The following is a 23661-nucleotide window of genomic DNA, read 5'->3' on the forward strand; positions in this document are numbered from 1 at the left end:
TGAGAACAATGGATGTTTCAATGGAGGTAGCAGGCTTTAGTACTGTGGCTACCAAATGAATTGTACTAACTGTTTCTGTGTTTTTTTGCAATGGGTAGGATGTTGAAGCTCATTTTGGTGCACAAGTTGAAGCTCCAGTGGAAGAGGAGGACGTGTTGGACGAGTGGTGGGAACTATTCTTGAAATTGGTGGTAGAAGACGATGATGAAGCACCATTTATCTATGGTACGTATGGCTATGCTATTCATCTGGACAAGTATTGCAATAGAGGACCGTATAGGAATCCAGCATTGACTGGGGAGCAATGGGTACTTAACAAGCTTGCCAATGAATCATCCTGTACACCATGTTTAGGATGACCCCACACATGTTTCATAGGCTGCATGATTTGTTGACATCTGAGTATGGACTCACAGCATCAAAATAAACCTAGCACGATTGAGGCTCTTGTAATGTTCCTTTGGATATGTGGGGAACCACAATCAGTTAGGCAAGCAGAGTACAGATTTGGAGATCACTAGCCACTGTGCATAGCCTATTTTGTAAAGTCCTCAATTGTATGGTAGACCTATCTGCCGATATCATTAAACCTCGGGACCCAGACTTTAGAATATTGCATCCCAGGTTGCAAAACAATCAGTTCTACCCTGAATTCAAGGGTTGCATAGGAGCAATAGATGGTACTCACATTCCTGTGGTTGTGCCAAGTGAAAAGTTTATGCAGCACATGTGTAGGAAGGGCAAGACAACCTGGAATGTCATGGCCGCTTGTGACTTGGATATGGTCTTTACTTTTGTCCTTGCTGGGTGGCCTGGTTCAGTGCATGACATGAGGGTGTTTGACGATGCAATCACAACTTACAGAGACCACTTCCCAAAGCCACCTAGAGGTACACACAACAAAACTAGGTCATTACTGTTTTCTAATTGAAGCATTGTAAACTTACAGGTACTTACTGCTGGTGTTGAGAAATACTACTTGGTAGACTCGGGGTATGCAAACCGCACCGGCTTCCTAGCTCCTTACCGGCAGACCAAGTATCACATCCAAGACTTTCAAAATGCGCACGAACCACAAGGTATGAAGGAGATATTCAACTTTGCACATTCATCTCTTAGAAATGTGATCGAAAGGGCGTTTGGAGTGTTGAAAATGAAGTAGCGCATATTGTTGGACATCCCGACCTATCCACCAGATACACAGACACGTATTATATGTGCATGCATGTCATTGCACAACTTCATTAGGGTTAATGGTGACGTTGATAGTCACTTTGGTATAGTGGACAACAACATAAACTATGTGCCTGTTGAAGGCACTCAGGATCAGCTGGAAACAGTGCCTGCGCCAGAGAGTGCGGACATGGCAAGCATGAATGCATTTCGAGACATGCTTGCTGAACATTTGTTTGCTAGGTCTTGAATAATTTGTGATTGAGGACATGTAATTGTTTATGTACTTTGTGAGAATTTGTAACAATTTGCGGTGTTGTGAATCTGTAATAATTTGCGGTACACTTGAGAATATTTTCCTTGATGTTTTGTTTTTGAAAATGCAATAAATTGTGTAGACATTAGAGTTGTTCATGCATTTTTGCATGACAACATACAGAATTGGTGGTATTAATGATGCTAAACAGTGAATTGCAAAGTTTGTAGAGCCCAAATTTTGGACATGCAAAATTTGGCACAGTTGCAAATTTCGGCTGAACAGTAAATGCAAAGTTGGGAGGTCCAAAGTTGGGCAACTAAACAGGGCCTAAAAAATGCTAGAAGGTGGAAGTTGGTGTAGTCGCCATCCAAGGAGTAGTACGTGATCTGGAGCAGTGATAAGGGTGCCTTTGATTTAACTTCCAAACTTGCTTTTGCTTAAAAAATCAAAAGCACTCTTCCAACATTGTCAAAATTACCCACTTCATTCTTTCCCGTCATCTTCCCTCGAACATCAGAGCACCACAACATCCGCACGCTCTCCAGCGGTGCATTGGGGTCAGACGCGGCAGCCCTCTCCGCCCTCCTCTCTCCTCCTCCCGCGTAGGGATGGCGGCGCGAGCTCCCAGCAGGGGCGGCCGCGCAAGCTCCCCGCGGGCAACCGCGCCTGCTTCCCCGGCGGGCGGTCGCGCCTGCTCCCTCGGCGGCTGTGCGAGCTCCCCCGCAGGCGGTCTTGATTTGGTTCGTCCCTCCATGGATTTGTAAATTTGAGTACTCAAATGGATTCACAAGACATCAACGGAGCTTTGATTGCAAGTGATTGAGTTGAGATTCAACATGGATGACGAATTTCACCGAAGAGTGATCGTTTGTTTTCACGAAGGGGAAGACGGGAAGGAACAGAGGAAGAAGATGGGTGAGTGGAGATGGTGCCGACAAGGGGCAGGATGCTGCGACGCCGGTTGGGACCAGGATGCAGCGGTGCGGGAGGAAGCCAGCCACGGCGCCGGCTGGGGCTAGGATGTGGCGTCGCGAGCGGAAACCGGAGGGGCTCACGAATCCTCGTGCAGTTGGGGGGCAGGCGCGTCCGAGGCTCCGAGCTCCGAGCTGCTGCAGCGTCCGGGCAGCGGCAGGCCGCAGCGCATGGCGAGGAGGTAGAGCAGGACGGCTTAGTGCAGCAAGTGCCAGAGCAGGCGGTGACGCGGCCTAGCTGGGGCTGGAAGGACTCTCGAGTGGACAGCAAATGAGTCAAGGCAGAGAAGAATGGAGTCAAAGCCGTGAAAGGATAACGGAGAAAAAAGAAGGGATACAAATATAATAGAAAAGAAAGAGCAATTGTTGATTTAATCAATATATTTTTTATTTTATGCGAAATCATATTATAAATGGTAGGAAAACATAAAATTCATTTGTTTATAAAGGCCTCCTCCATTTATTTATAAAGGACTCCAGGCGTATTACAAACGTTTCTTACCAAACCTACAGTTTCACGGCTGTTTCAACCAAACGGCTTTCAGCTTTTTCACAGCTCACGGCGACTTTTTCATAGCCTACAACAATTTTTTTCATAGCCTACAGCAGCTTTTTTCATAGCTCACAACCCAACCAAACATACCTTAAGTAGGTGGATGTGAAAGTTAGGACTGCCACGAGGAGGGAACTGATTTAGAGATGCATACATGTGTAGCATATAAAAAAGTGACATATCCTTGCCTGAGGGTTGTATTAGAATAGGCAGGCCCTAGCTAACAATCCCTTGGCTTCATATTGCGTGGCGCCACATGGTGCAAACCTCGTGTCCAGCCTTTAGAGTGAACGATCTTTTGTGTGCACGCTTGGCACTCTTATCCTTAGCCTTCTTGTGACATAGCCAAGGAGGCGCATCATCTTCTTTCATAGTAACCTTTTTGTTTTCACCTCTGTTGATTTAATTCAAACCACAAAATACTATGAGGGAAGGGCTAAAAAACACTGTGCACTTACGGCGGGACATTAATGGTAGCATAAGTACAAGAATGGTGGCATATATAACTGGTGCTAACAATAACCGGGACTCTTGTCGGCAAGGAACTTAACGGGTGCTCCAAAGGTGAAATAGGGGTAGTCTTGGTGACCATCGATACCATTGGATATTTTTTTAACTGAGTTGATGATTTTCTTTACTTATTGCATTTATGTTTGCATAGTTACTTCTTGTGCTTAAGTGTTTACTTTTGTAGAGTAGTCCTCTAGGACTTGAAACTAGGTTGCAAGCCTCTTAGAGATAGTCACACTAGGTAAGTTCAGAGGACAACTATATAGAAATATTGTAGGCTTATCTTGTGAAAGTTTTAGTTTGGTGGAAATTTTAGCTTCGGAGCCCAATAGTCCTAACTTCCCAATTCATCCTCTCCCTCTCACAAGTCACAATGATTCCCTGTACCACGTCGCAAGTGATGGGTGCCATAAAAAAGGAGGTCACATTTTTTTTCTTCTTTCCATGTATGAGAAAAATGTATATCAGGTACATGTACATCACCTTTGCATTTCTAACATTTGTATATATATCTCGTACATCACTTTGCATTTCTCATGAACATGTCATGTTTGTACATGCATGTATGTAGCTAGTCCATTAGAGTGTAAATATCTCTACTATAAATTCTTCCATATTTGAAAGAAAGGAGCACTTCAAACTTATTACCACCTTTAAGCTTAATTACTAAACAAACAAGCATTATAATCTACTTGGTAATGTATTTTTTGTGACCTATTACCCCTATGAGGTAAGAGGTCCCATCTTTTAATCCTAGCCTATGCATGGTGCACATAATGTGTATTTGATTCGGGAGTACCTTAAAAGATCCAAAGTATGTACATCATGCAAAAAGTATATATATTTAGTGCCATGCAAATCACCAGAAAAATATATAAAAAGTTCATGATCATTAATATGGAAGTACGGACTAAGACAATCAATTATGTTAGAGAGTGGAATCAAGAGAGATATCTAGAGTTGCATACAGTGAAGCACTAGAGTTATGAAACTTCCTGAAGATGAAGTCAACTAATAGTAGCCAAAAAAAAAACCGAGCACCGGTATCATGCCATCCTGTGTGCTTGTGTGACCATACGACTAGTGTACATTAAAAATATATTTTTAAAATCACGATTCAGTATGACTTGATATCTTTGACCTACTATTAAGCAATCACTATTTGACTCGATATCAAAGTCGGTTTTCCAATTAATTGAAACATGGGTCAAAAGATTCGCCCATGATCTATAAATACCACCTTTGTGCTTGTCATTCTTTGCATCCCAAGAGCCCTCTTCATAGTTCATAGTAACCAGTAGCAATTGTTGTAGGACACAACACTCACCCCCCCATGGACTCTACCAAGTCCAACGGAGAGTGGAGTGCCTCTGAGATCAACATGGTGAAATCACTCATCACTAGGTACAATGCCAACAACAGTTACGCTGATGAAATGAACAAAAAGCATCACAACATTGTTAATGAGATCCAGACAATGTTTCCGATGAAGGAGAAGCATCAAGCAATCAGCTTGTATGTTGATTTGGTGGTACAGATGATGCAAAGTGGCACCGGTGATGGCTCCGTCCAGCACTCTGTGGCAGCGAGCGGGGACCTTGTGAGCAACAACTTTGAAATTCAGGTGGAAGATCCACCCATGGACAACATGGACATGTTGCTTGGCTATCCAACAATGGATACAGGGGCCTTAAGGGTGGCAAGGGAGGTGCCAAGTAGGCAGCCCGCTCCTCGGATGGCAAGGCTGCACACCAGGTTTTGGACCAAGGCGGAGCACAGGTTATTGATTTTCTAGATATCTTTATATTCTTTACATACACAATCTGTGATCATTTTATTTATTTTGCATTTTTTTGGAAATGGTTGGCATGCATTTCTTTTGAATTATTACATATATCGCTAGGGAACAGGGTTAGTGTTTGGGATTTTTTTAGAATTGATGCTATTGGGCTTATAAAGAGGTTTGCAGAGAAGGTGAGCAATAGTGGGGGCGCTACAAGGCATGGTACAGTAGACTACATGCACTTGAGAATATGCATGAGCGGATACGATGGCAGTAGGGCAGCTTGAAGATGATAGGTTACCAAGGGAGAGGTAGAGGGAGCAGACCTAGCGGCAATCGAAGTGCCAAAAATGGCAGAGAAGTGTCAGTGGAAGCAAGAAGTGACTGCTCAAAGAGTGAAAAGGAAAAAAATAAATAGCCATTCAAACAATAGCATAGCTTAGTGGAGTATTGATTATCATGAAGCACATATATCTAGTGTTGTTTTAACTGCTTTTGAGCATATCAAGGAGATCTAAATTCCTACCTCATTGGTTCATCCAAAACCCTATCTCATTTCAGGTTGTTCCTTCGCGGTCTGCAAGTGTACGGCCGTGGCAACTGGAAGAGCATCTCTAAGTACTTCGTTACCACAAGGACACCGATGCAAGTCTCTAGCCATGCCCAGAAGTACTTCAAGAGGCTGAAGAATGCTGCCCGTAGGCAACGCTATAGCATCAACGACGTTGGCCTCTACGATGCTGAGCCCTCAGTGCAAAACAACACTTCCAGCTGGGAAGGGCTCACCTTCACCAAAGGCGCCTACGCCACCCCTAGCCCCTATGGTGCTAGTGGTCAGCACACCACCATGAACAATGTGGCCCAAGTCAGGTCGCCCATCCTTAACCATGCCAGCCATGCTGGAACCAGCAACCAGGCGGCCGTCGGGGCTGGTGACCAAGAGATGGGGACTACTAGTTCTTATGTGGCTCCTATGACGGAGGGGGATGGGGGCTTGCAAGAGGCTTTGGCTGGTGATCATCTGGGCGATTTCCTTGATGACCTAATGATGAATATGGACATTTTCTAGGTTTCACATATGGTCTAGTATCCTTATAAGGTGCATGGCAATCTAGATTATTGTTGAAGACAATATATTTACAAGCACCACTCCTACTAGTAATTGGGAGTGAATTATAATTTCGTAGCTATAAACATAGCAACTTGTATTGATTTGGTACCGTTATATGTATTTGTTCGTGTTTTATTATTGTGGTGCTTGTATTATTTGTTTAATATATCGACTATAGTTATATGGACATTACCGTGAGCTTATACTTAATATATATGTATTTTATTGTTAACTATAGCTAGGACATCCTCAACCTCAGACCTCACGACGCTTCTCTTGACTTCTACTCCGTCTGTTCCAAATTATAGGTTGTTTTAGGTTTCCTGGATTCATAGATGTTGTTATACATCTAGATATACTGTATATCTCACTACTGGGGATTCCACATGTACCGGTTGGTAACCCCCCTTTAGTACCATTTAGTACCGGTTGTCCAACCGGTATTGGCAATTCCGGTACTAGAGAGGACCTCTAGTATCGGTTGAAATAACTGGTACCAAAGGGTATTAAAAAATTAAAAAAACAAAATCCTCCCACCCGCCGGCCCCTAAAAGGATCTAGGATGTCTACTAGAGGGGGGTGAATAGTCGAATCTGAAAATTTTACACGTAAAATAAGGTTATCAAACACGTCCGGGCAAAAATTTCGGAAATTTCTGGAAAAATCTTCAGATTTTTTCGGATTTCTACGAAAACAACTACAACCTTAAGGTTGACCTGTTAGATTTTAGATCGATGAATATAGGTTATTCCACATGTTGTTCTAAGACTTTTCAGCAAGATATAACAGCTTCAAACACACTAGAAAAGGAGATCGAGCACAAACCCTAAATATGTGTTCTATGCAAGAATCCATCTGTGTGCAAGTTTGAATTATGTGCCTTCCTAACTACAACGTTTGTATGCCACACAAGCACTAGCAATGACAACACGCAAGATAGAAATCAAAATTTATCACAATGTGCACAAATGAGATGGAACTGATGCTTGCCTTGTTGTGCTTGCGTCTTGCAGGAGTTGTACGCAGCTCATAGCGACGGGCTTCAGGTGGAGACCATGATGATGTAGAGGAGTGTGCCAGTGTTGCCGCCTTTGTTAGGTACCCCAGTGTAAGTTCCCTTTTTTTAGAATTGAACTCAACCAATTAGAGTCAATCATTCATGGCTCAGTTAATTAAAGAAAAATTATAATCCAACGCCATGTCTCCGTTCAAGTTTAACATAGCACTTGGAACTAAATATACATTTGCTCTTTGCCATATGGCAACTATAGTAACGATTCAATTTTACTCAACCAAACGGCCTAAACAGACCCTAGATAAACAACCAGTCTTGTACCTTTCCCAAAGCCCAGTCAGCAGAATCAAAGTAAGCTCTTTCATGGTCCTCATATGAAATTTTAAACATAGGTAAGAGGATATGGACATTAGAGACAAAAATAAATTAACTTCTCTTGTTGTGGTGAATGCATACCATCTCTTTCATTATGATTAGAAGCTTCTACTTTCTCATCAGATATAACACAAATATGATATAAATCTACTTTCTCAGGACAGTTACGGAATTCAGACATAAATCTTGACATGATGAACAATATCAGTTTGTAGGATACATACAAATCACTACATCCAAATAACAGACTATTTAAGCTACTGCGGACGGGGAGTCCAGTAGCATTAAAACTTGGATCCTATGTGTAGGATCAACCCCACTTAATAATTCAGTTACTAAAGAAATGCTTTGTGAAAACCCTTTTGAAAATGAACCCTTGCGTGTGTTGAAAATCTAGCTTTATTGCAAATAAACCTTAGCCTTATCCTTGATATATCCTGTGCATATTCTTGATTGTATCCCCCTCCGTGGATGAGGTTGGACTTGTTGAGTACTTTTGTACTCACCCTTGTTTTGTTGCTTCAGAGGAAGATCCGAACTTCGTTGCCGAGGATTTCGAGTAGGAGGTCGCTTCCACACCCAACGCTGCATGTGGTGTTGGCCTTTGCAGAATGCTTCCGCTGCCGTATAGTCTCGAGTGCTGTCTCTTGGCAGTAGCTTGCTCACTGTTGTTGTTTATTTACTTATCGTGTCGGCGTGGCTTTTGCGCCCACTCTCTCGAAAGTTGTACGGTTTATGAACCATCTGTTGAATAAATGTGTTATCAGCCTCCTGGGACTGATATTTGTATCACATTTAGTCTCTACTTATGTGGGGACGCTTCAGTTTGGCATGGTATGGGGCTTCACTGGCCTTCGTTGAGAGTTGTGAAACTTGATGGGCTTGTTGTATTCTTGCTTACCAACAACTTTTGCCCCCAAGTTGCTTCATGCCATGTACCACTCTTCTTACCCCCATGCCTGTAGTATGATTGTTCTTCACAAATGGAATGAGCTCAATTGAGCCTTGCTCAAACTTACCTAGCCCCTTTCCATCTTTGAAGTCAAATTTTTTCATGTAGCTTGACCCAAAACCCTTGGTATGATTTTCAAACTCACCTCTTTTTGGTGTGTTCTTCTCCTCATTGAGATTTGAGTTTGACAACCTAGCAATCTCATTCTTCATAACATTTATTTGGGCAATGTTAGTAGCATAAGCATTTATATTAATGTTATGACATCTTGCACAACCATTACTAGTAGAGGCACTAGAAGATATGGATGCACTCTTCTTGCACAACCATTAGAGCTAGATGATGTACTCTTCTTAACAATATCATGTTGAGCTTCAAGTGCCATATGTTTGGCTTTCAAACTAGTGAGGTTCTCTTGAAGCTAAACATTTTCATCCTTAAAACTAGCACTAGTGTCCTTAACCAAAAAAAGCTCCTTAGTTAGTTCATCCACTTTCATCTTCTCTTTAGCAAGAGATTTCTCAAGGCTAAGAATTTTATCAACTTTAGTATTGAGCAAGTCCTCTTGCATCTTGAACCCCTTTTTTTCATTTTCAAGAGACTTTTCAAGGGCAATGGTTTTCTCTCGCTCAAGCCTAAACAACTGTTCTTGCACCTCAAGAGTCTCATCCCTATCTTCTATTTCCATCATCAATTTCATTATTCTTTTAGATGCTTGTTTGCCTAAACCTTTTAAATCATTTTCATCATCACTAGCATTACCATCATCATCATTATTGTGAGAGAGAGTTTTGGAGTCTACCTTTGGCCCTCTAGCCATGAAGCAAGTGTGGGTGAAGCCATCTTCATCATCAGCAAGATCATCAAATAGAGATGACTTGGAGATTGGGGCTTCAAATGCCATTGTTGCCACACCAACCTCCTCATTGGAGTCTGAGCTTTCTTCATTTGAGTCCCATTCTTGACCCAAATGAGTTTCACCAACCTTTTTATTGTACTTGCTCTTGTCACGCTTGGATGTGTCATTTCTCTTTATCTTGACATCTGGGCAATTAGCAATAAAATGGTCCTCCTTGCCACATCCAAAGCATGGCCTCTTTGACTTCCTTTTACTCTTTTCTTTGTCTTTGTTCTTCTCAAAGAAGCCACCCCTCTTCATCATTCTCCTTACTCTTTTCATGAATAAGGCCATCTCTTCCTCATCCATGCTCTCACTATCACTATCATCATCATGTTTCTTGACGGTGGCCTTTGATGATGAGCTTGCTTCCTTTTCCTTGCTCTTGTGGATTGCCTTGAGTGCTACCCCATTGTTCTTCTCAATTTGCTTGTGAATCTTGGATATATTATGGGGTAGCTTGGATTCCTTGACGGTGATAAGGTGCTCTTCAATTCTTCCAATCACGTCTGCCGGCGTGAACTTCTTGAGTCCTCTCTTCTCCCTGATCAAGATTGGGAGTTGAACATCTCTAGCCATGTAGGCTGAGAGGATCTTGTCAACCACTTCTCTTCTTCCTCACTTGTCACTCCCAAGAGACCTTATCTTGTTAATTATTTTGTTCAACCTATTGAACATCTCTTGGGGTGTTTCATCTTCCTCAATGATGAACCGATTTAGTTCACTTTCCAAGACTCTAATTCTTCCTTGTCTAACTCTCTATGTGCCTTGGTGGTTGATGAAAAGAGTGTCCCACACTTCTTTGGCGGATTGCAAACCATCCACCTTATCAAACTCTTTGGCACACAAGGAGCTCTTGATGAGATGTAAAGCTTGATAATTGTGTTGAAAGTCAAGAGCTTGATCTTGTGAGAGAGTAGCATCTTCGGGTGGAAAAGTGATACCTACACTCACAAAATTCCAAAATGCGGCATTGACCGCCATCAAATACTCCCTCATCGAGCTTTTCCACTTGGCATAGCTTATCCCGTCAAAATGAGGTGGCTTTCCCAAGTGAATTGACCGGATGAGGTATTAACATTTAAACGATTGTAATTGAAAGGGATTTGATGATACTCCCTTCTTGAACCGCAAGGTCCGGAGCGAGTAGACCTTGCATCATCGTACTCGGAGTCATCGGAGGGGGATTCGTCACTATCATGACGCCTCCTCTCACTTGTGCTTGCTCTACCAACACCTCCACCTTGAGCACTTGTTGGTGCTCCTTGTGGTACCACAGGTTGTTGGGTGGTGGTTGGATTGGAGATGTCACCTCCAATGGCCACATCTTGATTCCTTGACGTCGACATCTTGATACTCCAAGCGGTTAGGGTTTAATCCAAAGACCAAAGCTCTGATACCAATTGAAAGGATCTGAGATGTCGACTAGAGGGGGGTGAATAGTCGAATCTGAAAATTTTACATTTAAAACCAGCTTATCAGACACTTCCAGAAATTTCTGGAGATTGTTCCAGAAATTTCCAAAAATTTTGAAAATTTTTGGAGAAATTTTCGGATTTTTTCGGATTTCAATGAAAACAACTATAACCTTAAGATTGGCCTGTTAGATTTTAGATCGACGAATATAGGTTGTTCCACATGTTGTTCTAAGCCTTTTCAGCAAGATATAACAACTTCAAACACACTAGAAAAGGAGATTGAGCACAAACCCTAGATATGTGTTCTATGCAAGAATATACATGAAAGCAAGCATAACAAGTAAGAGAGACACAAGGATTTGTTACCGGAGTTCAGCTTCACACCGCGAAGCCTACATCTCTGTTGAGGACCCACAAAGGGTGGGCTTATATCACCAAGCCACTTTCCTCCCTCTAACGACCACAAAGATCGAGCTAGAGTCACTTACTCAATCGAAGGGGTAATACAAACTTCCCGGGATAGCCACAAAGCTTGGATGCTCATCCGGACGATGCCTAGCCGGCTAGAAGCTTGAAGCTTCAAGAGTAACAAACACGAACCACCGACTTGACGAAGAACGAAGGTGCTCGAGAGTTGGAGTTGCAGCTCTCTAGCACAATCCCTTGCCCACTCACCAATCTCTGCTCAAATTCCCACCAAATCTCACAAGGAAGTCAAAGGGGAGCAAGGAGGGAGCTTTAGAGTGTTTCTGCAGGTCAGAACAGTAGAGAGGCAAGAGTGGGTGAAAGGGAGGGGGTGAGGGGGTATTTATACCCCTTTACTCCAAAACTAGCCGTTATAACAAAGATTGCGAAAATTTCCGAAACTTTCTCCGGAGATTTCTAGAATCTCCGTAATTTTTCGAGAAAACTTCTGGAAAAATCCAGACCTCCGGAGACTCTCCGGAAACTCTCCACTTCCGGAATATTCTGGGAAAACTTCCGAAAAATTCTGGATTTCTCTAGTTAGCACTTCTAATTATCTCCATGTGACGTGCAAGTGCAAATGGTGTCTCTCATAGGTTTTGTTAGGTCATCTTGAGCACCTTTTTCATCATCAAGACCAGAGATCACGCATCCCTATTAATAGTGAGGCATTCCTAAACTCAAATTCAAACCGAAAATAAATTTAAACTAGATAAGATGCCGCTCAACATTTCATTTCCTTTTGAGGGGTCCATCACAAGTGCTCCATGACCAATAATCCATTTAAAACTGCTTATGCACTTGAATTTTGTTAGATACTTAAGCTTTTGTCATTAAATTAGCAAAACCCACTTAGGGGGCCAAAGATACTCTTCAGCCCGCACCCCCACCGTCGGCCCCCTTCGCCAGCCCCTTCCGCCGGCCCCGCACCCCCGCCAGCCCGCCCGCTCGCTCCGCCTCCGCCCCTCCACCCCATCGCCCGCCGTCGCCGCCGCCGCTGCTCCTCACCGCCGGTGAGGGACGGAGGAGGGAGGGGAGGGGAGGTAGTAGAGGAGGAGGAGGAGATGTGTGTGTGTGAGAGAGAGAGAGAGGGAGGAGGCAGTGTAGAGGAGGAAGGGATAATGAGGAGGTAGTGTGCACGGGGGAGGAGGGCGTCGGGAGATTTAGTACCGGGTGGAGCCCCCACCCGATACTAATGTGCCTTAGGGCATCTAGTACCAGATGGAGCCCCCACCCGGTAATAAAGGGGGTCACGGGGGACTTCTCAGGAACTATCCGTTCGGTTCGGTACTAATGCTAACATTAGTACCAGGCTCTACTTGGACCGGTATTGAGGCCGTGGACGAAAGGTCCATTCCCTAGTAGTGTCTAGATATGTAGCAACATCTATGAACCTAAAAAAGCTAAAACAACCTACATTTTGAAATAGATGGAGTATTTGATACCACACCCCCCTGTCATCATCGTGCACCCATCCCTTCTCACTGATCATTCCATTTTGAAACTCTCCCACCATGATCGTCTGGGCACCCCAGCCAGCTTGTTGCAAGGAGAGAGCTCCTCTCGCTGAGGAGTCCATGAGCAGTGAGCACTGTGTCTAGGTGTAACTTTTGTTGGAAGGCGCATTCTTCCTGTAAACACTAGCGATAACAGTGCAAGGCGTGTTTGTTTCAGCTAAAGTAGCTGTTTGGCAATCTGGTTTCTGGTCTATGGCCTAGGCCTAATCCATGCACAAATTAAAACCCCTCCTTGTGGACTCCACCTAATCCCTGTGCAAAACCTCTCCCATCCTTGTGGACTTGACCTAATCCAAACGCAAATATTCCCCACGGTCTTCTTGTAATGTGTAAACATTTGTACCACAATCTGGCATGAGCTGATGGGAGATATGGATTGCTAGATCGTGCATCCTTTTGGGCATGATTATAGAATCAGAGAAAAAAATGCTGCATTTTAGCAAAGAACAAAGACCCTAAAACTACACTTTTCTGGCGCATCAGAGGACCTGATGGTGTTAAAAACTTGCATCTCGAAGCAAACGCAAAAGGATATATTGGATCATCCATACAGTACAATTACAAATGGTCCACAGCATTTTAGCATACAATTTCTTAAGCATAGTAGTTCAAGCTCGACTTCTTCTTGGCCTGGACTTGTATAATTCCTTCGTTGAAGTCCTCGTGAGTCACCTGCACATGCAGACACCAGCCTCAGAAACTACAGCAAGCAATCATCCCAACGAGAATGCAAGAAAAAATTGAACTAATATCAACCTATAGAAACCATCCTACTTTGATGAACGTGTCATTTTTTTCCAATATCATTGTGCTTTCGCATTGATAACAAGTATAATAATCAAATGAAGCAAAGCAAGTCACCTCTGTAGCATCCCGCCTTAGGGCAAGCATACCAGCTTCCACACAAACTGCCTTTAGCTGTGCACCATTGAAGTCATCTGTCGAGCGAGCCAACTCTTCAAAGTTGACATCAGGATTTACATTCATCTTTCTCGAATGAATCTACAGAGAACCACACACACATTAGTTGGAGCATGACCTAGAAAACCCATTGACAAACTTAAGCAAATTAGACATAATAAGTTGTGGAGACCTACTTGCAAGATTCTAGCTCTTGCTTCTTCAGATGGGTGAGGGAACTCGATCTTTCGGTCCAAACGACCAGATCGCATCAGAGCAGGGTCAAGGATGTCAGCACGGTTTGTTGCAGCTATGACCTTTATTCTCTCATCGCTGCTGAACCCATCAAGTTGATTCAGCAATTCCAACATAGTCCGCTGAACTTCTCTGTCACCGCTAACTTCACTGCAGGCGCACACAACAAAATTCTAGTTACCCTACAGAAGATATTCTTTTTTCTAATAAGAACGTTTTATTTGGACAAAAAAAATAAGTTTCTCTAATCTTATGCACAAGATTAAGGCCTTCAGTACATAAAGGGTACAATAATCAGCCGAGATTAATGCAGGAATAAAACAATATAACACAAACTGTCATAAAGACATACCTATCAAACCGCTTGGTACCAATGGCATCTATCTCATCAATAAATATAATACAGGGAGCTTTCTCTTTGGCAAGCTGAAATGCATCCCGGACAAGCTTTGCTCCATCACCAATAAACATCTGAAACAGCAAAAGAATGTCATTACTACTCTACCTGGAAACTATGCTCAAGATAACAGAATAAATAAACAGATTTTGCATGGCAAAGAATCGTCTCATGTGTGTCCCTTCAAAGATAGGGTCACATGGTAAGCTAGTCATGCAATCAGATGACATTTTAGTCAAACCACTTAACCATGCTTTGGTCCACAAATGCCATAGCATACATACATTATAAATGAAATGCAAAACCCTGAATTAATTCATTAGGTGTGTCATTCAACTGACTAAAAATATGGTATAGAAAATGCTTACTAAAACATTCAGGAACACACTAGACCCGAACAAGTTAACCAACAATATTACATCCATGTCCCAAAGCCTAAAGGTATAAGGCACAAAACAAGACAAACTAGCTTCTGAGAACTTTGTTACTATAAGAGAATACATTTCCAGAACCAAAATGTTGCACAGGTGACAACTGAAACCAACAACATAACAGCATTTCCTGAAACAGGAGTTGAAGGGAAGAAACCACAAAAACATTCATGTACATAAAAATTAACTTGTATGGTGCGATGGCGCAATAACAAGTACTCCCTCCATCCCAAATTAATATTCGTTTTGACTTTTCTAGGTACATAGATTTTGATATGCACATAGATATATACCATGTCCAGATACATAGCAAAAGTAATGTATCTAGAATAGCTAAACCGAATTGTAATTTGGGACAGAGGGAGTAGCAAGTATCACACAAAATCGAATTAACCTGAGTGATAAAACAGAGCTCCTCAAGTAATAATTACCTGGACCAGTTGTGGACCAGCTAACTTCAGAAAAGTTGCATTAGTCTGTGCGGCACATGCACGAGCCATGAGTGTCTTCCCTGTTCCTGGTGGTCCATACAAAAGAACTCCTTTTGGAGGACGAATACCCAACTTTTGGAACCGGTCTTTATGTGTCATGGGCAGCACAATTGCCTCCACAAGCTCTTGAATCTATATTCAAGATGTAGCAAGGAATAAGATACAATAGAGAAGCAAATGAGTGAAAACATAACATTATTCATTTTTTAATGAATGGACTGGTGCCACCTACACGACTATTCACTAAAGACCTACAATTGGCTCTAGATATTGCCATTTACTAAACAGAAAACTTACAAGGTTTCAACATTCATAAAGTAAAATACCTGTTTTTCAAGACCTCCAATATCATTGTAATCCTCAGTGGGCTTTTCATCTACCTCCATTGCCTTCACTCGCGAATCATACTCTGATGGCAGTGTATCCAGTATAAGGTAGCTATCTTTGTTGACTCCAACCAGATCACCAGGCTTGAGCTTGTCAGGGTCAACTAACCCAACAACAGGAAGGAATATAGTCTGAAATCATCAAGATATAAACAAAAAATGCAGTTCATAAGACACTTCTTACTTTAAAGTTGAACTTAAGACATGATTCAATCAAGACATGGAAGAATGGGAATTAACAGTAAAGTAAAATATGCATAATCCACGCCTGCAAGGCCATGCTCATACAGAAGAAAAGACTTTGGCTTACTGATTAGAGCACAATGTGACAGCTAAACAAGCATATAGCTGCTCTACAGAATTCTTGATTTTTCAAAAAAAAATCCAATTATGACTGCTAAAACATATTCCTCTTTCAGTTAATTTAGTTATATTAATGGCATCATACATGCAGCACCCAAACCATAAAAACATTAAGCTCATTTTAGATCCCAATATGACTAGACCTGGCAAGTTAAGACTTAAATCAAAATCCACTATCTAAAGATCAAAGGAAGCAGTGTAATCCTGATTCAACCATTTTATTGACTAATTATCTTCTATAGAGGGTATCCGATACATGCCTTTGACAATAAGCCTTTTTAGTATGTACGTTAGCAACAAAAAAATGTTTAACTATTGATGACATGATTATACTTTTGATAAAGAATTGCTAAAGTATATTTTCCATATTATAAATCTATTACTCTTACACATATTAGTGGTCAAAGAAAAACATGGAATATGATACAAAAGACAAAAATGAGATGAAAAGAGATTGCTCACTTGTCTCGTGGAGGTCTTCAGAACAACACATTTTCCTTTCCTTTGTGAGTCTAAATCAATGTTAGCACCATCCTCCTCAGCTTCATCCTCAGGGTTCATTTCCAAGATCTAAAACAGTTGACAAAGGTTGAAAACAATAAGTAATACAGGAAAATATCCCAAATTAAAAGATGTACAGAAAATCTGCTCACCAAATGCCAAAGATCCAAGAAACAATAATTGTTTATCGCACGTCCCAATAAAGAGGAGTGGAGTATAGTAAGCTACTAGATTGCATCATACTACATTGTCCAAGTCAAAGTTTGTTTAAGATGAGATACTTGAATGCTGCATATATAGATTAAAAAAGAAACTATAAAACCATTAATTCTGCAAGAGCTAATGTCCTAATGCGGGTTCATTTAACTTGAAAACCTAGCTAATGTCCTCCTGGGGGTTCATTTAACTTGAAAATATTCAAAGCCTCGTGTTGAAACAGACCAGTAATCAAGTCCCAGTGTTTCTGGACATTAGAATTTCTAATCAGACCATTGTTTACTCAAACTAAATAATCACTGATGTACACACAAACTACCCTTAACTAGTTTGAAGTGGATGAATTTCTAAAGGAGAACAAGAGAAACATGTGTCTAAGACCTTTATGCACATAAGCTTAAAATGAACAGAAGGAGGGAAATTTCAATAAAATCACAATAAATAAGATCTGGTGTTAGGATTCCTAACCCGAACATGGTTACACAAATTAAAGAAGCATTACTTTACAGACAAACTACTCCTTACTAATTTGTGAAGGAAAACAAGCAGAACATATGTTTTGTTGCATTTGTGGGCCTTACATATAAAGTTCTACTAACAATTAGAATGGAAAATTTGAGAACAATCACAATAAATAAGGTCACAAGCAGTTCTATTAGTTTGCTCAAGTTTGATAGCAAATCACGTGACCAGCAACATACATTTCACTCATTCACTTCCATGATCTTAAATTAAGATGAGACACAACAATAAGCAGCGATCTAACAATTCGGAAAGGACTCCGAGGGGGCTGCGGCACATCCTACCTCAACGATGTTGCCGACGAGGTAGGGCAGCTGCTTGTTGAGCTTGATCTTCTCCTGGTTCTCCTTAATCTTCTCCTTCACCGACTCCAGCTCCAGGTTCGTCCGCTGCAGCTCGTCCTGCGTGCCACCAAAAACAAAACCATCCCAACGAATCAGACCCAAACCCTGACGCCGAGCGAGGATTCAGAACCCCCGGCGCACACCGCGGGGGATCCGATCTAGGGCTCACCTTGAGGACGCGGATCTCGTTGTCGAGGAGGCGGGAGGCCCGGACTATGTCCTCCGTGGACATGGAGGCGAGCTGGTCGTCCTCCGCGTCGTCCACGGCCATCGCTGCCGCCGGGGCGGGGGTGCCGGATGACGACATCGCCAGCGGAGCAGGGTTTGGGTTGGGGTCTGCTGCGCTCGCGTCGGGGAAGAGAAGAAGCGAGCTGCTGCAATGCTGCTGCTGAAGTCGCGTCGGGGTTTGGGTTGGGAACGATGGAGTTCGTTCTGTTGGGCTTTATCGTTGTTATTTTTTTGAGAGAGAGAGAGGGTGGGCTTTATCGTTGTTGGGCCTTTTCTTTTCGTCTCGAGTGAGCGGCGGGCTCCGTTGGAAACGGATTCTGAGTACAGAGCTCTTCGTATTCCTAATTTGTATATTTGTATACCAAAACGAGATTGCATTCTAAATCTCCTCCTGAGCTGTATCAGTTAGAGTAACTTATAGGAAAATTTTAACTGCATGACACTCTAAATATATGGAACAGTTCCGCGGAGCACTTGAACGAGCAATTCGCGTCTTACATGAAAATTGAAGATTGCTTCTAGATGCAGACAACTTAACAGTTCCTTTAGTTAGTTGCTTGAAGCTTGTTAACAGGTTTGGAACAAACGCTCCAAGATGAAAATGCCTCTAATCTATCCTGCCCAACGCAAATTGTAATAAAATCATGGCAATGACTTCAAGCTGTTTCAGTTATGAGATACATGCAACTTTGTGAAGCTGCTGAAGTTTTGTCTTTCGAAGCAAATCCAGCTGGAGAGCACCAAATCACAAGCAGAGAAGTTACTTTTTGTTGTCTTAATTTTAGTTGAACTAAGCTTCTTTTGGTTGCGTACAGAGCCTGCATCTCATTTCTTATTTTTAACTTGGTTGTGCTTCGGCTTACTTCATCTTTGCCTATTGTTTCCGAAAATGCAATGAAAACACTGTCCAGCTTGATAAACTTTGGTTTGACGCTGTTGAGTGCCTGATCAGCCCGAAAAACTTTGGTTTGGATGCAGTTTGGTGCCTGAAGATCATGAACAAGAAACTTTTCAAGTGGCACTAAATCACCTGGATGACACCATGGACGAGTCGTTGACAGAAAGGATCTTATAGCTGCAGCAATGCTGAAAAAGTGATTGCACATGAAGCAATTCATTTCAGGTGGTCTGTATTGCCAATGTCCGAGAAAAGAACCCAGACATCAATTTAGCTGAGCACATGGACATGGGAGATCTATGTGGATTTGGCAAAAAAAAACAATGCATTGGCACTCTCACCAGTAGGGTAGATACCAATTTCTCCTCAACAAATTATGTGGAAAGTGAAGTATTAGGAAGCCAGAATTTATATGGTGGAAATGCCAAGAAATAGTTGTCTGAACTCAACACCACTTGTGACTAAGAACTTAAGTTGTTGATAGTTGTTATGTGTGTGAATGAAGGTAAAGCTCAACTCAGTGATCCCATTCAAAACAATACAATTGTTCTCAAGCTAACATTAACACGATGTGAGTCACATACTATTGTTAGTTTATCAATACAAAGGAAAAAAAAACTAGAGAATCTAAGTACAGCCTTCATAGATGGAAAACACAACTAATTTAAATCACAAAGCAGCCAAGTTGTAGACATCCAGTCAACTTAAAATACAAGATCACCCCACTAGCTGCTGCAAGGACCACTTTACTCTGCCATGGGGACCTTCGCGTTACCACCATGAACTGCAAGGGTAGGCCATTCCTTATCCAGCCGAGAGACCTTCACGCAGCCTAAGGTTGAAACAGCAGGCTGTAATCGCGTAGTTCTACTTCTGCTAACTCTTGCTTTGGCTTGTCACAAACATGTTCTTGCTGTTTTGTCTGCTGCTGCTGTGTAAACTCCTTATTTTCATCGTCGTCATCAATTGCACACATGATGTAAAGCCCCAACTCTTCTTTGCTTAGTTTCAGATTTAGCTTCTTTTTCAGCTGCAAGAGCAGTGACGAGAAAGAGGTAATTCCTTCACAGCCAATATTCCTACATAAGATGTGGTGTCTCCAGTTTGTTGTCAAAATCTCAGAAGATGAGATATCATCACAATGGAAGTCCACTGAGAAGCCATAGCAACCATACAATACCAGTCCATCATCCAGTAGTATGTGAAGCTTATCAACAAGGACCTGGACTGCCAAGACTTTAGCTGAGCTCCGCGACACCATCAACACTGAGCTCAGCTCGTGCCCTGATCGATCCATGAAGCGACCTCTCTCCAATCCCTGTCCGGAGGTTTCTAGATCAAAATAGCCTTCCACAAACCCCACAGTTTCAAAAGCCTTTGATGATGCCGATAGCGGTGCTGGTGCTAAAATGGGCAGAACAAACTCACCATCCTCCACCCTCCGTCGCGTCTCATGAAGACTTTCTTGCTCGACGCACTTGCAAAAAACCTGCTTGCTGTTGTTCATGGTCAGCTTGAACTTGCAGTAACAATGAGCCTTGGCAGCCTGCCTTGCATTGATCTCCCACAAGGCAGCATCCCATACCCGATCAGCATACACAGCTGGCTTCGCTGCCTCCTCTTCCAACCTTCTCCTCCTCTCCTCCTCCTTCCGCTCACATATCTTCCTCCTCTCCTCCTCCTGCTTGCGCATCACATCTTCCTGCAGCAGTCTCCTCGCCCTCTCTTCCTCTGTCTCCTCCATCCGCCTCTTCATCTCTTCATCCTCCTGATGAGCCTTTCAAAATCGCCCTTATTGTCCATGTAGGAACTGATGATCTAAACCACCACATATCCCAACGCAAGCCTATGCAGCAGCTGTCACTTTTCCTCTCTTTTCTGCGGTGATTTTCTCTCTCACCAGCTTGGACCATCAGTTTTCTCACCGAAGAATCCCCTTTTCCTGCCCAGGCTATCGGCGCTTCTGCAGAGTACTCTGACGTCCTGCGAAACCCCCGTCTCACGTCGTCTCTCCTCCACGTGGCATCCGAGCCTACGTGGCTCCGCGGGGCTACCAGCCACGCCGGTGCGATGGGCCTGCTCTAAAAGAGAACACCCACGTGGAGAGGGGAATCTGTGTTGCTTATTTGCTGGTGGCGCCGCGGGCAGCACGGAGCCACGGAGACGGAGGACAGCCAGGTTGCGAGACACTCTGTCTGACACAGCAGGGGGCCAGGGGCAAGACGATCTCCAAGTGGTCCCGTTCCTTCCGTCCCGCGCCGGTGCCGGCGCGCCGGGCGCGCGGGAGACGGAGCAGCTGCGCCAGCCGCCGGATAGCTCGACTAGTCGACTCGGCCGGCGCCGGAGTGACCGTGCTGGCCGCATCGGTCGACCGGAGTGCCCGTGCGCGTATGCCACGTTGGCTGCAGGCTGCGGAGCGACACCGGACGGCGGGCGCGCGCGCGGCACGGATCGAGTGCGCCGTCAGGTCGCGGCTGCTACGTGCGCCAGGACCTGCTGCCGTTGCGTACTTCTTCTCCCCCCCCTGGTTTCCTCTTTGTCCCATCTCTCCGGACTCCCAGTCTTCACCCAGATACCCACCTCCACTGCATTAAATGGAGAGAGGGGAGAGAAGGGGACCACCGATCAAAGGGAAGCGAAAACTGCCGCATCACTTAGGGTCTGTTTGGATCCAAGGGCTAATTTTTAGCTCTGCACTTTTAGCCCAAAAATTAGCTCAAGGGATCCAAACAGGTGGGCTAAAAGTGTCCAAAGAGGTTGAAATTTGGAGCTAATTTTTAGCCCCCAAGGAGGCCCTAAAAGCAGCTAAAAGTGAACCTGGACACCCCATACCCCTCCTGGCGCTCGCGACCCTAGGCACCCCCGCACTATCCCTCCCCGCACCTGCCCCTCAACCTCATCCGCAACTCCTCCCCGCACTCTCTTCCTCCCTCCCCGCGTGCTCCTCCCGGCCCCGCCTCCTCCACCCGGCGCTGCCGGCGCCGCGTCGTCGGCCCCGCCACCTCTGCTCTAGGCCACGGTGCCGCCGCCACTTCCTCCGCCTCCGCATCTGCCCGTCGCCCTCATCCGCATCTCCCTCTTCCGCCCAGGCCGCCGCACACCCCTCGCGCCGCCCCGCCAGATCTCCACCGCCTCCCCCCGTCTCGCCCGAATCCACCGCTTACCGCCGCCGCATCCACCCTCTCCCGCATCGCCGCCGCATCCAAGGGCTCCCGCATCGCCGCCGCCGCCCCTCTGGACAGTCACATTCGGTAGATCTACACCGCATCGCCCGACTCCCTCCGCCTCCCCTGCCTCTGACACCCTCCCGCATCGCCGACGCCACCCCTCTGTGCTGAGCTCACCGCCGCCGCACCTATCGCCAGATCTACATCCCGTCCCCTTCCCTTCGCCACACCAGTTGCCGGAGCACCCGAAACTCCTACATCCGCGCGCCGCCGATGGACGGATTCGGCGACGACGGCACCAGGGACTTCTTCGGCACCAACTTCGACCTCTTCCCCGGCGAGGGCAGCCAGTATCCGGGGTCGGGATCCGTCAGTGGTCCCCGGATTGGCATTGAGGCGCTGGATCTCAACTCGCAGGCCAACGACTGGTCGTCGATGGCGGCGTATCAGGGGATCCTGCAATCCGGCGCACTGGCGGCGTCGGAGAGCACGGGGCCTCATCATTCTCAACCGCGTGGCCGTGGAAGAGGTACATCTCGCGCACTCGGTTTACGCGGTTCTCGGAGCTGTGGCGGAGCCGTAGGAGGCCGCGGCTCATCCTCGCCGTCCAGTCGCGGCCGCCGCGGTCGGTTGCCACCGGTTGCAGCCGGCGGTCGTGGTCTGCGTGGACCTTCCTCGGCGGCGGCTGGTCCATCAGTAAGCCGTGGCCGTGCTCGACGTGGTGGCCGGCAAGGCAACGACGACGACGACAACGAAGACGATGAAGTGCAAGAAGTGTATCCAAGCCGTCAGGTAAGACTTCCAAACACATGATCAAGTGTTGTTACATTACAATGAAATGCTTGTGCTTTTGATGGGGTTTAGCCATCACTTGAAGTTCTTAAGATACAGTAGGAGGTTGCCAGCGCCTGTGCATAAGCTGTGTGTGTCTGTGTGTGACAGAGACAGAAAATAGGTTAGAGGGGGGGTACAGAGGTTAGGGGGGTTGCTTATATGCAAATTAGATGGTAACAAGTGATGGATATGGATTTGTAGCTACATTTTTGTTGCTAGACTAACAGCGACCTTTTAGTGTATTTACTTAAGAGATAGAATATGCATGTGTACAGGAGTTCTGATGTTATTTTTCTTGTGATGTATATGGTAGAATAAAATGGACAGGGGAAGTTGGACAACAGAGCAGAATAACAACCTCTTGTGTCAATTACTAATTGAGCAAATTGAGTTGGGTAACTACATTAAAGGTAGTATGACAGCTAGAGGGTACAAGCTTGTCATAAAACAATGCACCGTAGGCTACAGAATCCTAGATTCTTTCCACACTTCAACAATTGTATAGGTGCAATAGATGGCACTCATATACCAGTTATCGTGCCAAGTAACAAGGTGGTGCAACATCTTTGTCGAAAGGGCTTCACTACACAGAATGTGCTTGCGGTCTGTGACTTTGACTTGAGGTTCACGTTTGTTCTTGCGGGCTGGCCTGGTTCAGTACATGACATGAGGGTTTTCAATGACGCAACAAACAAGTACAAAGACATGTTCCCACATCCCCCTCCTGG

At 44.4% G+C, this 23661-nt stretch overlaps 3 protein-coding genes across 3 annotated transcripts; 1 reads left to right on the forward strand and 2 right to left on the reverse strand.

The window, feature by feature from the left end:
* Positions 1 to 4799: 4799 nt before the first annotated feature.
* Positions 4800 to 6318, forward strand: LOC117852497 (uncharacterized). Its single transcript, XM_034734603.1, has 2 exons — positions 4800 to 5245; positions 5811 to 6318. Exons 1-2 carry the CDS (start codon positions 4800 to 4802, stop codon positions 6316 to 6318), a joined length of 954 nt encoding a protein of 317 aa, XP_034590494.1.
* Positions 6319 to 13512: 7194 nt separating this feature from the next.
* Positions 13513 to 18223, reverse strand: LOC117854162 (26S proteasome regulatory subunit 6A homolog). Its single transcript, XM_034736458.2, has 9 exons — positions 17976 to 18223; positions 17747 to 17863; positions 16686 to 16793; positions 15801 to 15992; positions 15415 to 15606; positions 14508 to 14626; positions 14098 to 14305; positions 13862 to 14002; positions 13513 to 13672 (listed from the first exon to the last, which is right to left on the reverse strand). Exons 1-9 carry the CDS (start codon positions 18111 to 18113, stop codon positions 13595 to 13597), a joined length of 1293 nt encoding a protein of 430 aa, XP_034592349.1. The 5' UTR covers positions 18114 to 18223; the 3' UTR covers positions 13513 to 13594.
* A 1362-nt stretch (positions 18224 to 19585) lies between these two features.
* LOC140222685 (uncharacterized) lies at positions 19586 to 20790 on the reverse strand. The gene has a single exon (XM_072293507.1). It carries the CDS (start codon positions 20686 to 20688, stop codon positions 19765 to 19767), a length of 924 nt encoding a protein of 307 aa, XP_072149608.1. The 5' UTR covers positions 20689 to 20790; the 3' UTR covers positions 19586 to 19764.
* Between the last annotated feature and the right edge of the window lie 2871 nt (positions 20791 to 23661).

Source organism: Setaria viridis, chromosome 4 (assembly GCF_005286985.2).
Source record: "Setaria viridis chromosome 4, Setaria_viridis_v4.0, whole genome shotgun sequence".
Taxonomy (NCBI): domain Eukaryota; kingdom Viridiplantae; phylum Streptophyta; class Magnoliopsida; order Poales; family Poaceae; genus Setaria; species Setaria viridis.

Coding starts and splice junctions, on each gene's coding strand:
- LOC117852497 (XM_034734603.1), top strand. CDS start 4,800: ATGGACTCTACCAAGTCCAACGGAGAGTGGAGTGCCTCTGAGATCAAC. Junction 5,246..5,810: donor TGGACCAAGGCGGAGCACAG/GTTATTGATTTT, acceptor ATCTCATTTCAG/GTTGTTCCTTCGCGGTCTGC.
- LOC117854162 (XM_034736458.2), bottom strand. CDS start 18,113: ATGTCGTCATCCGGCACCCCCGCCCCGGCGGCAGCGATGGCCGTGGAC. Junction 14,306..14,507: donor GGTACCAAGCGGTTTGATAG/GTATGTCTTTAT, acceptor GTGCGCCTGCAG/TGAAGTTAGCGGTGACAGAG. Junction 14,003..14,097: donor CAAGAGCTAGAATCTTGCAA/GTAGGTCTCCAC, acceptor GGTTCTCTGTAG/ATTCATTCGAGAAAGATGAA.
- LOC140222685 (XM_072293507.1), bottom strand. CDS start 20,688: ATGAAGAGGCGGATGGAGGAGACAGAGGAAGAGAGGGCGAGGAGACTG.